The following is a 13,788-nucleotide window of genomic DNA, read 5'->3' as shown; positions in this document are numbered from 1 at the left end:
CCATTTGTTTGTTTGACTTGTGACTACATCTGTCTTTTCTCATTTACTACTATTCTATTTTCCATGTGTTTTTACTGTTCACACAAGTCTTCTTGATATTCACACTAACGAAAAAGCAGAATGCTTTGTCCATAGTAAGAGCTCAATAAATGTCAGATTGGTAACTGAAGACTTCATCTTAGATAATCTCAGTCCCATCATCCTAGCTGCCAGACTGTGTGAACAACCAGATCAGAGCAGCCAAATGATATCTGGGTTTGTGGCACAAATACCAGCAACAAAATAACCGAAGTCACACATCCTCTCACGGGTTCCTTGCTTCTATTTCTCAGAGGCATTTTTAAGTTGTCTTATGACTGTTCCCTTTTCTTTTCATTCTCATAAATTGACCCACTGACTGCTGTGAACCACCGCAAGCTTCTCCAGAAGTTGATGAATAAACAAAACAAACACGGAAATGAGATTATGTAGGGTGGAGAGTGACTCCAGTGACTAGAATAAATCACTGAACATCCTAATTTTCAGGCAGAAGTTTAGGAATAAGGAGATCATTTTCCTTTTGAAACAGGGTTTCTTCTGCTCAGCCAGTTGTTATATTTTCATTAGGAAAGGTAATGGAAATGAAGCACAAAAACCCTATAAAAAGACTCTTGGAGGGCTGTCAGGAAAAAGAAACCCTGGAGGTGACTCCAAGCAGTGGCCAAGAGCATTGGCTCTGGTCTCTGGAGTCAAACAGACTTGTGTAGAATGAGAGTAAATAATAATAGATACCTCACAGAGTTATTGTGAGGATTAAATGAAATATGGTTGGAAAGTACTTACCACTCAGAAAGTGTGGCAACAGGAAAAATATATGGTACCTCTAGCAAGATTCATGGCTTCCTTGTGAGTGAATGGGATTTGGTAAAGACAAGGCAATCAATTTTTACTACGGTGTCATTATATCATTGCTAAAGAATATGCAATTACTAGGCTAAGCACAGTGGCTAACAGCTATAATTCTAGCACTCTGGGAGGCCAAAGTAGAAGGATCACTTTAGCTCAGGAGTTCAAGACCAGGCTAAGCCAGAGTGAGACACCCCTCCGCCCCCATCTCTACTAAAAATAGAAAAAACTAGCCAGGTGTGGTGGCAGGCACGTGTAGTCTCAGCTACTCAAGAGGCTGAGGCACAAGAATTGCTTGAACCCAGGAGTTTGAGGTTACTGTGAGCTACAATGACATCACAGCATTGTGCCCAGGTGACAGAATGAGACTCTGTCTCAAAAACAAAACAAAACAGGGTGGCACCTGTGGCTCAAAGGAGTAAGGCACCGGCCCCATATGCTGGAGGTGGTGAGTTCAAACCCAGCCCTGGCCAAAAATTGCACAAACAAATATATATATATATATATACACACACATACACACACATATATACGTATATACATATATATATACAATTATTATAAAATAATTATGGCTAAGCTACCACAATTAAGAGACCCAAAAATACAGCGACCCAAACAAGACAAAAGTATAGTTAGCTTCCATAAAGTCATTCCGTGATCCAAATTCTTTCCATATTGTCACTCTGCCATTCTCCAAGGTGTCATTGAATTATCAAAGCTAGCTCATGGCCAAATCTATGTTTCAGTCCTCAAAAAGAAAAAAGTGCTGGAAAACACAGTCAATGCTTTAAGGCCAAGACCAAGACTGTCCATTCTGTTGGCTGGAACTTAGTCTACATGGCTGGGCATACCTAACTGCAGGGAGGCTTGGAAATGCAGTCTGATAATCCATGTATCCAGCTAATAACCTAATGCTAGGGAAGAAAGAGACAGTGGGTTAAAGGAGTGACCAGAAATTTACCACAAAGTAACTAATGACTAGGAATATCAGGCTAGGTGGACTAGAGAGACAGACAATTCAGTCCAATAAATCTTTATTGATACTTTTCTTATAACTGGTGTTTGGCTTTAGAGAGAATTCAGAAGTGAGTTAGATAAAGCTTTTGCCCTCCAAATACATCCAGGCAGATGAATGGCACATTGGATGTTAAACTTTGGAAAGTCTTCAGGAATAAGTAGACCTTTTGCATGTGGAAGGAACTGAGGGGGAATCTGCACAGGACAAGAGTTTGCCCAAGGCACTGAAGCGGGGACCCCTCCTGTTGGGGGAAACAGTGAGAAGCCCTTGACTCCATAGAGCTACATGCAAGTGTTTAATAAGCACTTGCTAGAAGTGAAGAAGCAGATTATAATCAATATGAGTTATCTAGGGTGTAGATGAGCCAGGCTCCTTACCCTTTTCTTCCTTAATGTTCACCATACTCTTTGGACAGAGACAAATATGTGAGGACTGAACTTTGGGTTAAAAAGATCTAGGGTGTGCAACCTTTGTTCTGCCACTTCCTTAACAGTGGTTATCTTAGACAGATTATTTAGCAGCTCTGAGCCTGACTTCTTCAACTCTAAAGAAGGGACTCAGACTAAATGACATCTAATCCCTTCTCAGATAAAACAATCTAAGGTTCTCAGATGGCACCACATGGGGGAAGGGAGTTTTTCCTGAAAAACTGTTTTGTTTATGTTTGTTCCATATGAGTGACTTCATGAGTCAAAACTCAAGCTTTTGAAAAAGAGCACAACGTAACTTCGGTACCCTTTCATCTCCCTATTGTGAACACCCCTGCAGCCCTGCCCTTTGTCAGTCTGGAGCCCTTGTTCTAACCTGTAGATATCCAGAGCTCTCCATTAACAAGATTTTCCCGAGCCTGCATAGTTATTCTTCTCATCCATGTCTCTAATAAAGTCACCTTTTCCTCAGTGCCAACACCTTGATTGAGACAAGGCAAAGGATCAGTCGTAGTAATTCCCACTAAGATGTGAAAGACTGTATTCTATACCTTAACACTACTTAGGATATTCAATTTTTTCAAAAGAATCCTGTTAATTCTTGAAATTGAATAACTAATGGCATAACTAGTAGCACCAAGAGTGCTTGTCAGTAGAGGAAAGACATTTATGGGCTGAGGGATCTTCCCTGGAAAGAGAGAGGAGGAGGAGGGGATTGGAGGAGAAAGAAGTAGAAAAAGAAAGAAATGTTGATAGATAGATAGATAGATAGATAGATAAAAGGAGAATAAGATAGACATATCAGAGTAGCAAATAGCCAGAATCTGGAATCAGACATCCTGAATCTCAGTTAAGTCACTTACTATCTAATTTTTGGAAAGTTACTAGCCTCTCTGTCCCTCACTTTCTTCACCAATAAAATGGAGTCAATACTAGAGTAGAAGTAGAGGAGCTAACAGATGCCAAGCACTTAGAATAGTGCTTGGCATGGAGTAAATACCCAACACAACTGACCACTCAGTGGGTTATGACCCACTCATGGCCAACGTGTTGGTCTACCTGTGAGCTGCCATGTAATGGGATTCTTGTGCTTTTCCTTCACCCAGGTTGGATAGAACCCGTGCCACCTACAACTTCGCTGCTTCACATTCTCATCCCTTCCTGCACTATTGCTTTAATTTTCATAACCACAATGATAGTCCTAAGAAAACGGCTCTGCCATAAGCTGTATTCTGGGAAAGGTAAGTGAGTTTTTTATTCATGGTAACCAAATGGACTGGGTATCTGCAGCATGAGCCCCTCCTTTGCACCAGAGGCCTCTCCTTCCCAGCTTCACCCTAAATCCACCCAGAGCTTATGGACACTTTGATCTTGTCCTGATGATTTTTTCCCCCAGAAGAACATGGCTGTGGTCTTCAGTGAGCCAAACTCCTTCCACTGAGTTTTATTTTTTTAAAGGGAATGTTTTGTTCCTGTGTCTAAAAGAGTTTACCTTGTTCTTTGAGCCAAGAACTTTTCATCTCCCTCATGAAAGCAATACTGTTTTGGCACTACAAATACTGCCAGGCTTTGCTGGAGGGAGGTTGCCTGGATGTTTTCTGAGGATTCCTTCAGTTCTCCTGCCTTTTTCCCATTCTGGGTATGAGCTTGTTTAAACCCACCCCTGTCTCCCAGAAATCCAAATCTCTTGGTTAGGTAAGCAAAGGAGAAAGATTTGTGAACCCATCTGGGGATGAAGAAAGCAGGTGGTCGGTAGTGCCCTGGGGTCTTCCTAAGCTCCCCTGGAGCTTCTCCTTAGCCTGTTCTATTCTCACAACACAATCCTGTCCTATTGTGCCAGCTGGGGAAGAGCCTGCCTGCAGCCTCTTAACACTGGACAAGAGGACTCAATTGCTCATGGGTCTGTCCTTGGTTTCCTGGGAGGAACCCCCCACAGACCCCACATGATGTATGCAGACCTATCTGGTGCTTTCCTAAACCACCCCTTCGACAGCAACAAATATCTCCAAAGGTCTATACATGGCCTTGTCTGTAGAAAAGGAAATGACATGTGAGAATAATTCAGTAGGAGTTTGAGGCAACACTATTTGAAGACTGGGGGGAATTTTAGGTGTTTGTTATCTTACATTTATAGTCATAACTTCTATATCCCATCTACCATAAAATGTGTCTGCCATGGAGAAGGGTTGAGAACTGCTGGCACTGTGACTAGAGCTTTAAACCAACATCAGAGGGCTAGGTCTGGGCCTGGTGCTGCCATTTATTGACTCTATGACCATGTATGAATCACCTAACTTCTTTCTATTTGTAAAATAGGGATGGCCTTTCTATTTGTAAAATTGGAAGCAGCAATAGAATGAACATTTTACAGCTTCTTGGCCCAACTTCAAAGCCACTACTGTAGTTGAAACTCCACTAGAGTTTCGACTGCTACCAACTCTTTCAGTTTCCTGGAAGTTTTCTCACATAGTATTCTCTCTTCTTAAAATGTTTCCTTTTTCTTGTCCACCTGAGTTGGAGTCATCCTTTAAATCTCAGGTATGGTGTAACCACATCAAGCCTCCTCTGACTTCACCCACCTCACCACACCCATTACATAAAATCCCCTATTATATGCTTCTGTAACACCTACTTCTTATTTCGGTACACTCAGCACACAATTACACATCGAGGATCTGTTTTAATAGATTGGGCTACAAATGCAATTGTGGCCCTTTTAATTTTCCAGTTAATTCTTCAAGCACCTACCTGCCCATCTGAGCAAGAAGTTTAATGCCTCCCTCTTACAACATGTACTTCCTTACCTCCCACAAACTTTCAAGTGTTACTGGGGAAGGTTACTGGAGAGCTAGGTTAGTCTACTAGAGGCCATGGTTTTGAGATGTTGCTGTTTCTGTTCCTGCCATGCAAAATCTCTGTTCCTTCCGGTTATCTCTATCCACTACACAAATTTACCCTTACTGCTCCAGATCCATAAACCCACAGTGATACAGAGATTACATAAGATTACAGCTCTTATGGCTCCCCCTCACCTGCTGAATTGGTCCCAAAACAGAACCCTGATGGGCTAAAGAAACAGGAAAAGCTCCCTTAGCAGCCAGCTTCTTCCACTCTAGGCTCTTATGTTGAAGCTGGGACACCAGTCCTAACTTGCTTCTCTAAAGTTCCTCTTAAGGCCTCTGTTGTCCTCAAATTTTTTAGGCTGTTGGAGAATCAAGTAAATAGGTAGCAGGTTAGGTCCCTTTCATTCCACAAGTCTCCTTGGCTTCTAAACAGATTTTCCCACCTATGTGACTAGCTCTGCACAGTAAGGTGTATTGAGAGGAGAGCCATTGTTGGTCCATAAAAGGTCCTGTTCATCATCTGTTTACCTTTTTAAAAACCCTTAAAGGAACTATTCTACAGACAGGGCTCTGGGGTGACCTGCTAAGCTCCAGAGAAGAAGTTAACAACTTCTATTGTAAAAATTATGTCAAATTCTGCTTTATCTGACAGTCTTTAAGTTTTATAAATACAAGGAATGTGTTTCTCTTATTCACCAACGTATGTGCAATGCCAAAAATATTACCTGGCATATAATAGATGTTCAGAAAACTTTTAAGCATCAAATCTACTATATGCAAGGGTGTATGCTAGTCTTGTCCTGTTTGATTTATGATCGCTATCTGTGGCTATTTAAATTTAAGTGAAATAAAAATTCAATTCATCAGTCACATTTTAAAGGCTCACATATTATAAGTGCTCCAAAGCCACATGAAGCTAGTGGCTGCTATATTGGACAGTGCAGATATACAATATTTCCATCATTGCAGAAAGTCTATTGAATATCACTGTTCTAGACACTTCACAAACTTCTTTTCATGTAATTTCATAAAATTGCTTGAGGCAAAGAATGGTGGCTTTCTTTTGCAGATGAAGAAACTGAGGCTCAGAAAAGCTACATGACTTTCCAAAGTCAGACAGTTGGGATTTGAATACAGGTCTGTCTGACTCCAAAACTGTGGCCTTTTTGTTGGAAAAGTGCTTGAAAAAAATTGGCTTGATCTAAATAATATTATCTTTGGGCAATGGAACAAGAAAACAAATCTCAACCCAGAAGAATTGACTTATTCATTAATTCCCTGGACCAAGGGTAAAGCCTACTTGGAATTTAGTAGGAATCACCAGCTCTAATACCTAGACCTCTAGACAGGAACAGCATTTCTCAAACACTGTGGTGAAGGATCAGTTTGTTTGATTTTTTGTTTGTTTTTTAAATTTCTGATATGATGGGATCGATAATTTTATAATATACACAATCAAGAATCACTAAAAACTGTAATGGAGAGTACAAACATAATGTTTATTAGATTCAATAAAATATTTTACATTTCAAATAAATATAATCAGAAAAAAAACATAGTAAAAGAATTACTAAAGTTTTTAATCATTTATACTCAATGTCTATACTTATCTCATCATGATCTGGTAACAAACAGTTTGCCTACCAGTATCAGACCAATAGCCGGACTTTGAAGACTAAGCCAGAACTTCATAGGAATTTAAACCAAAGGTCAAATACATTAGTTTATGGTTGCCTAAGGCCCATAGAGAATGGAAGTGCTGATCTTAGGCATTAAAGCAGCGATCACTGAAATGCCAACAGTTGAGAGCAACCCACTGGCTTCTTCCAAATGCAAACCCTCTTGGAGGAGACTACACTGCTGAAATTCTAGGCCAAGGTCGGGATGATCATGAGGCAATTACTGAAACCCAGTGTACACAACAAAAGCAGAATCAAGGATACCTTGAATTCAGGAACCTAGGCAATGGCAGAGGCTGGACATCAAGTCCTGAAAAGAATCAGAATGGGATGGAACATGTTTTGAAATCAGGGGTTAAGAACAAAGAAGTGAAATCAAGGAAACTTAGTGTTGAGCAACATGGCCTTGTGTGAACTTAGCTTCAGCCCCCTGAGATATTTGAACTAGTGTCAAAGTATCAGTCATTTGTACGTTAGTGCAGATTAATAGACCTGATCTTCTGTTTTGTGCCAGAGCAGGCAGAGAGGAAGTAGCCATCAAGGCTAAAACAGAAAAGGGGTAGAGAATTCTGGAGCCAGATATCTCTTGGGTTGAATACCCAAATTAGCAACCCCTCAGCCTTGGAGTGAGTAGGGCTCAGGGGCAGATAAAGGAATGGGAAGTAGGAGCCTTCTTTGTTCAGTCTTTACCTAAGGTCCAACTTTTACATTATACATTACCAAGCCTGAGGTCCCAGGGCACAGGTGGATTTTTTTTTTTTTTGATAGGTCTCTTTCTATTTCTTAGGCTAGAGTACAGTAGCATGATCCATCATAGCTCACTATAACCTTAAACTCCTGAGTCCAAGCTATCCTCCTGCCTCAGAATCCTGAGCAGCTAGGACTACAAGTATGTATCACCACACCTAGTCAATTTTTTTTTTTTTTTTTACAGGGATGGGATCTCACTATGTTGCCCAATCTCGTCTCAAATTCCTGGTCTCAAGCAGTCCTCCCACCTCAACCTCCCAAAGGGCTAGAATTATAGCATGCATCACTATGCCTGGCCTATATGTGGATTTATTTAGATTTGCTTTTGTTCTTCCATATTTTAATCTGCAAACAGAACAATTTTCTCATTAATTTTATTCTAATTCTGGGGTTTTTCTTTTTCAGACATAAGAGTAAGATCTGTCACCGCAATAAAGAGGGAAGCAAATACAGCTGTAAGTAAGCATGATTTTACTTTACTTTTTTTTTTTTTTTGTAGAGACAGAGTCTCACCGTACCACCCACGGGTAGAGTGCCGTGGCGTCACACGGCTCACTTGCAGCTCCTTTATTCTCCTCACTTGAATTAAGAAATAACCACTGTTCTTTTAATACACAAAAAGCAACTGAATAATAGTTACAACTTATACAGAATGTTCCTGGTCAGTGGCATTCCAGCTAAGGCTTGTTCTTCAATCCTGTGTTTCTCCATTCCTTTTTCGGACAGCAAAGATGATGTCTGTTGTATGTACACACCCCCGGAATAATCATGCTGGCTTCTGCTCAGTCGTGTTCTTGAACATTTCTAGGCATTATTGCACAGGACCTCTGATCTCTCTTGGTTAGAAACATGATTACATTTTAACAGCAAGAAGAAGGTACCCAACTGTACTGCAACCAACCACTGATGTTTTTGTAACAATAATTGAGAAGTACATTGTTGAGGCTGTGAAGCAAGAGGAGTATTGGACAAATAGAAAACTCTTCATGAGAAGGACGGGGTTGGAGCTGGAATTTGTGGAAAAGGAAAGATGTGCTATGGAGGTCACAAGTGGGTTGCTGAAATCATTCAGGCTGGTTGTGTGAAAAGCTTAGACCCTGTGGAAGTGTAGAGTTTTGGAGTTTTGGGGTGAGACAGGCCAAGTCATGTCAGAAAATGGTTATTTCTAGCTTTCTTGTGAAAAGCTGGCTTTCTTTTTGTAATCTAGAAATCATATGATTTGACGCATGAGTTTGTAAGTTTACCAAAACTATCATAGACAAAACATAGAAGTTTCTAAATAACTTTGTATCAGCTGCTTAAAATATTCCGAAGTCCTCACTGTAGAATTCTGCTGAATAGAGCACCAAAATTCCAGAGGCACCAACGTGAAAACAGCCCTAGAAAAACTTCTTCAAATTCCAGAGTCTGTGTCCCACTTACACATAAGACATCGCAGTCATAAGCAAAAATACGGCTGAAAGGAATGAAACTGGCTTCTAGATCCTTCTCAGCTCCCCCTTCTGGCCTGAAAGCCATTCTTGAAAATACATCCTATCACATTATGCGCATGTCCTAGGCACAGAAGCAAGGAAGGAACAAATGCAACTTAGGGCAGGATCATCCTTAGGCCCAGTTACACTGAGCTTCTCTGAATCAGCAATGATATTTTCTTGACTCAGAAAGGTGGAAGGGTAGTTGGTAGGACCACACCTATGGTGCATCTCACAAGGGTACATGTGAAATTTACTAAATGTAGAATATAAATGTCTTAGCACAATGACTAAGAAAATGCTGTGAAAGCTATGTTAACCAGTTTGATGAAAATATTTCAAATTGTAGATAAAACCAGCACATTGTACCCCATGATTGCATTAATGTACACAGCTATGATTTAAAAAAAAAAGAAAGAAAGAAAAGAAAAGTTTCAACACTGCCAGGCCTGATTAAAACTTTCACTTCTTAAAAAACAAAAATTCTATATTCCAATGAAATGGTCTGCTTGGCCTAAAGGTGAGTTTCCAGAACAGGCACCAGTTTTGTCTAAGTTTCATGGACCCTTTGTATTAATGATTCCTTCACCCGCTGAGTATAGAGGAGAAATGTTGAGCAGAGGTGATGAACTCAGTTACCCACTAGGGCAAGGCAGGTGATGAAATGAGTGAAAAGGACTTGGTGTAATCAGATAGGTAGTGGTGAGACTGCAACACATCAGAGAGCATATGACTCCTCACCTTAACACTAGCCTGTCATTGCCAGAGAAGATAGAAATCCAGATGTTTACTTGAAATCTCCTAATTATTAAATACTGGCTGAAAAGATTTGAAATACCAAACAAGCCAAATAAATATGCCCAGAGGTTTGCAACCTCTGTCCTAGAGAGAAAATACCATCAGAAAAAGAGCTTAGGATCTGAGTAATAGGGCAGAAATATCTATTTGGGGAATTGAGGAATACTTAAAGGCTTATTAAATGTCCTAAGTGTCTTATCCCATGGCCTACCACATGGTCTAAATATTGCATTTTTAGAGAGTAGCTTTTTTTTGATCAACAAGATACCACAAGCATTTTTAATTTTGTTTATTATGGGTACATAAGAACTAATTTAACATTTTAGTTAGTAACTCCTGGGAGAGATGGGGAGCGGGACATGAAGGTATTATTTTGGAATGGACAGAGGATCATTCTGAGCCTCAGTATTTGGAAAGCCAAGAAAGAAAACTAGTTCCTATTGTTGGAGTAAGAGGCACTGTACACCAGTCAGGCTTCTCCAGAGAAACAGAGCCAATGGTGGTAGAAGGGTGAGGAGAAAGAGAGCATGAGAGAGAGAGAGAGAGAGATTGATTGAGAGATTGAGAATCCCATTTACAAGAGCTACAAAAAAAAAAAAAAAAAAACTAGAATAAATTTAACCAAGGAGATGAAGGATTTCTACAAGGAAAATCACAAAACACTGATGAAAGGAAATGAAAAGGATATAAACAAATGGGAAAACATCTTATCCTCACAGATTGGGGGAATATTGTTAAGGTAATCATACCACCCAAAACAATCTGCAGGTTCAATGCAATCCCTATCAAAATACCATCATCCTTTTCCACAGAAATAGAAAAACACAATCCTAAAATTTGTATGGAACCAAAAAGGAGCCTGAATAGCCAACACAATGCTGAGTAAAAAGAACAAATCTGGAGGCATCGAACTATATGACCTTAAAATGTTTTACAAGACTATAGTAACCAAAATGGTATGGTATTTGCATAAAAACAGACATATAGACCAATGGAACAGAATAGAGAACCAAGAAATAAATTCATATATTTACAGCTGACTGATTTTTGACATAGTTACCAAGAACATACATTGGGGAAAGGATACCCTCTTCAATAAATGGTAATAGAAAAATTGCATATCCATGTACAAAGGAATGAAACTAGTCCTATCTCTCACTATATACAAAAATCAACTCAAAATAGATCAAAGACTTAAAGGTCAGACCCAAAACTACCCAAAGAAAACTTAGGGAAAACATTTGGCCTAAGTAAAGATTTTATGGCTATGACCTCAAAAGCACAGACAACAAAATCAAAATAGACACATGGAAATATATTAAACTAAAAAGCTCTTCACAGAAAAGGAAACAATCAACACACCAAAGAGAATGGGAGAAAATATTTGTGAACTATTCATCCAACTTAGGACTAATATTCAGAATATACAAAGAAGTCAAGCATCAGAACAGTAGAAAATAATAATAATAATCCCATTATAAAATGGGCAAAACACATGACTAGGCATTTCTGAATAGAAGATATACAAATGGTCAAAATATATATGGCAAAAATGCTCAGTATCACTAATCATCAGAGAAATGCACATCAAAACCACAATGGCTATTATTAAAAAGGCAAAAAGTAATAGATACGGATAAGGATATAAAGGAAAGGAAACGCTTATACTAATGTACATTAGTGTACTATTGTGGAAAATAGTATGGATATTTCTCAAAAAGCTAAAAGAAGCACCGCACACAGAAATCCCAGTACTGGATATTTATCCAAAGGAAAAGAAATCAGTATATCAAAGGGATACCTGCATGCACATGTTTATTGCAGAACTATTCACGAATGAGGTATAGAAACCTCCTGCCCCATTTTTATAGATGATGAATCTAAACATGGAAAAGTTGAAAAACTTGGCCAAGGTCATATGGCTACTAAATATAAGAGCTAGTAAATTGTTCTTAGTTTCCAAGTCTAGAGTCCACACCTATATACACTATGTGTCTTTGGTTAATCCGTAAGAATCTGTCCCATGTCTCATACCTCTTTATTTTTTCTCTGAATTATATGTACAGTCCATGCCACTTTTTTTATTTATTTGTTCATACACAGAGTGGATAAAAATATATATCACTCATGAACACATGATTACAGCATTATTTTCTGACTGCTTCTGTGTCTATAAGGTATATGTCTACCTGGTCAACGTAATGAAAGGAGATATTAGTGTTTATGCAACTATTGAGTATTTGATGTTTGTCATATTGTCCATTTGTCTATACTTCTTTTTGTCTATACTTCTTACAGTTTACTCTGTGATAAAGTTAAACAATTTTCACCAAATTTGGCTCACTACTAAGAAAGAAATAACCTTTCAAGAACATTTTTTCTGAGTATAAAAAGAAAAAAATAAAGAAAATAAAAATATTTTATAATTCATTTCCTAGAAATTATCATGGTTAATTTTTATTTTTTTAAGACACAGAGTCTCATTTTGTCACTCAGGCTGGAGTGCTGTGGCACGATCATAGCTCACTGCAACCTCCAACTCCTGGGCTCAGCCTCCTGAGTAGCTAAGACTACAGGCATGCACCACCATGGTTAGCTAAATTTTTTATTTTTGTAGAGCTGGAGTCTGACTATATTGCCCAGGCTGGTTTCAAACTCCTGGCCTCTCCCACCTCAGCCTCCCAAAAGTATTGGGATTATAGGTGTGAGCCATCATGCTTGGCCCATGGTTAATATTTTGATATTTCTCAGGCCCAGTCAGCTCAGGGCTCTCATTCTTTTATGCCCATTCTCTGCAACCTTAGCTCTACCTCACCCTGAAATCATCTATTATGAGGAGAGTGTCCAGGTTTAGGCTGCCCAGGGCCATCCTGCACCCTGATATTCTGACTCAGCATCATCTTGAGAAATGGCTTCATGGGACTTGGCCTGGGCTTGCCATTGCATGTACTTCTGACAAGACTTTTACTCAGAAGAGTATTTTTACTTCCCAGTTAAGAAGGAATGGGCTGGAGGGTGGGGTGGCTAACACCTGTAATCCTAACACTCTGGGAGATCAAGGTGAGTGGATTACTTTAGGCTAGTCTCAAACTCCTGAGTAAGGGCGAGACTCTGTCTCTACTAAAATAGAAAGAAAAAAAAAAAATAGCTGGGTTTTGAGGCAAGTCCTTGTAGCCCCAGCTACTCAGGAGGCTGAGGCAAGAGGATGGCGTGAGCCCAAGAATTTGAGGTTGCTGTGAACTATGATGCCACAATACCATAGCACTTCACCCAGGGTGACAGAATGGGACTCTGTCTCCAAAAAAAGAAGAAGGGAAGGGCTTACTAGTTTTGCTTCACTAACCAACAACTGAAGTGACACCTGATTATTTTGAAAGTACCTAGTATCTTAAGCAATAGCTGCTCAGCGCTGGGTTTTCCACTCTGTGGCTCTGCCCCTAGACAGTTCTTTTCTTATGGGAATCTATATTCCTGTACCCATAAATGGGCCTTCAAGACCTTAACTTTAATATTTCAAAATAAAAATACTCCGATAAAACAAAATGTGGCCAAAGAGAGAGCTCATTCCCATCCTTCTCCACGGTGGATGTGGTGCTGGTTAGTGTTGTGTCATCACGTCTGAGATCTCTTGCCTTTGTGCACATGGTAGGACTACACTTCTCTGCAATTAATTTGTAGTTAGGTGTGGTCATGTAACTTGCTTTGGCCAATTAAATGTAAGAATAAGTGATGTGTATCATTTCTGGGTGGAAGATGTAAGAGCTGGCACGTGCTTTGCCTGTTTTCTTTTTCCATCTGACATAGTGACCAGCAATATTCTAGGTAGTGATTTCTACATCAGCCTCCATCTCTGAGTAATTAAAATTAACAAAGCCCCCTACTAACCTTCCACATACATGGAACATTAGCAAG

General features: G+C 39.5%; 1 protein-coding gene across 3 annotated transcripts in view; it reads left to right on the top strand.

Annotated features, from left to right (window-relative positions):
• PDCD1LG2 (programmed cell death 1 ligand 2) overlaps positions 1 to 13,788 on the top strand; it is a 90,875-nt gene that overhangs the window by 39,365 nt on the left and 37,722 nt on the right. For all 3 annotated transcript variants that reach the window (XM_053573357.1, XM_053573356.1, XM_053573358.1), the window contains exons 5-6: positions 3,441 to 3,575; positions 8,012 to 8,061. In XM_053573357.1, coding sequence (XP_053429332.1) covers positions 3,441 to 3,575; positions 8,012 to 8,061 — 185 coding nt within the window. The remainder of the gene's footprint in view (positions 1 to 3,440; positions 3,576 to 8,011; positions 8,062 to 13,788) is intronic.

The sequence above is a fragment of the Nycticebus coucang genome, chromosome 2 (genome assembly GCF_027406575.1).
Source record: "Nycticebus coucang isolate mNycCou1 chromosome 2, mNycCou1.pri, whole genome shotgun sequence".
NCBI classification, from domain to species: Eukaryota; Metazoa; Chordata; class Mammalia; order Primates; family Lorisidae; genus Nycticebus; species Nycticebus coucang.
The sequence above is the reverse complement of the archived record's forward strand: the minus strand, read 5'-3'. Positions and strand labels throughout refer to the sequence as shown.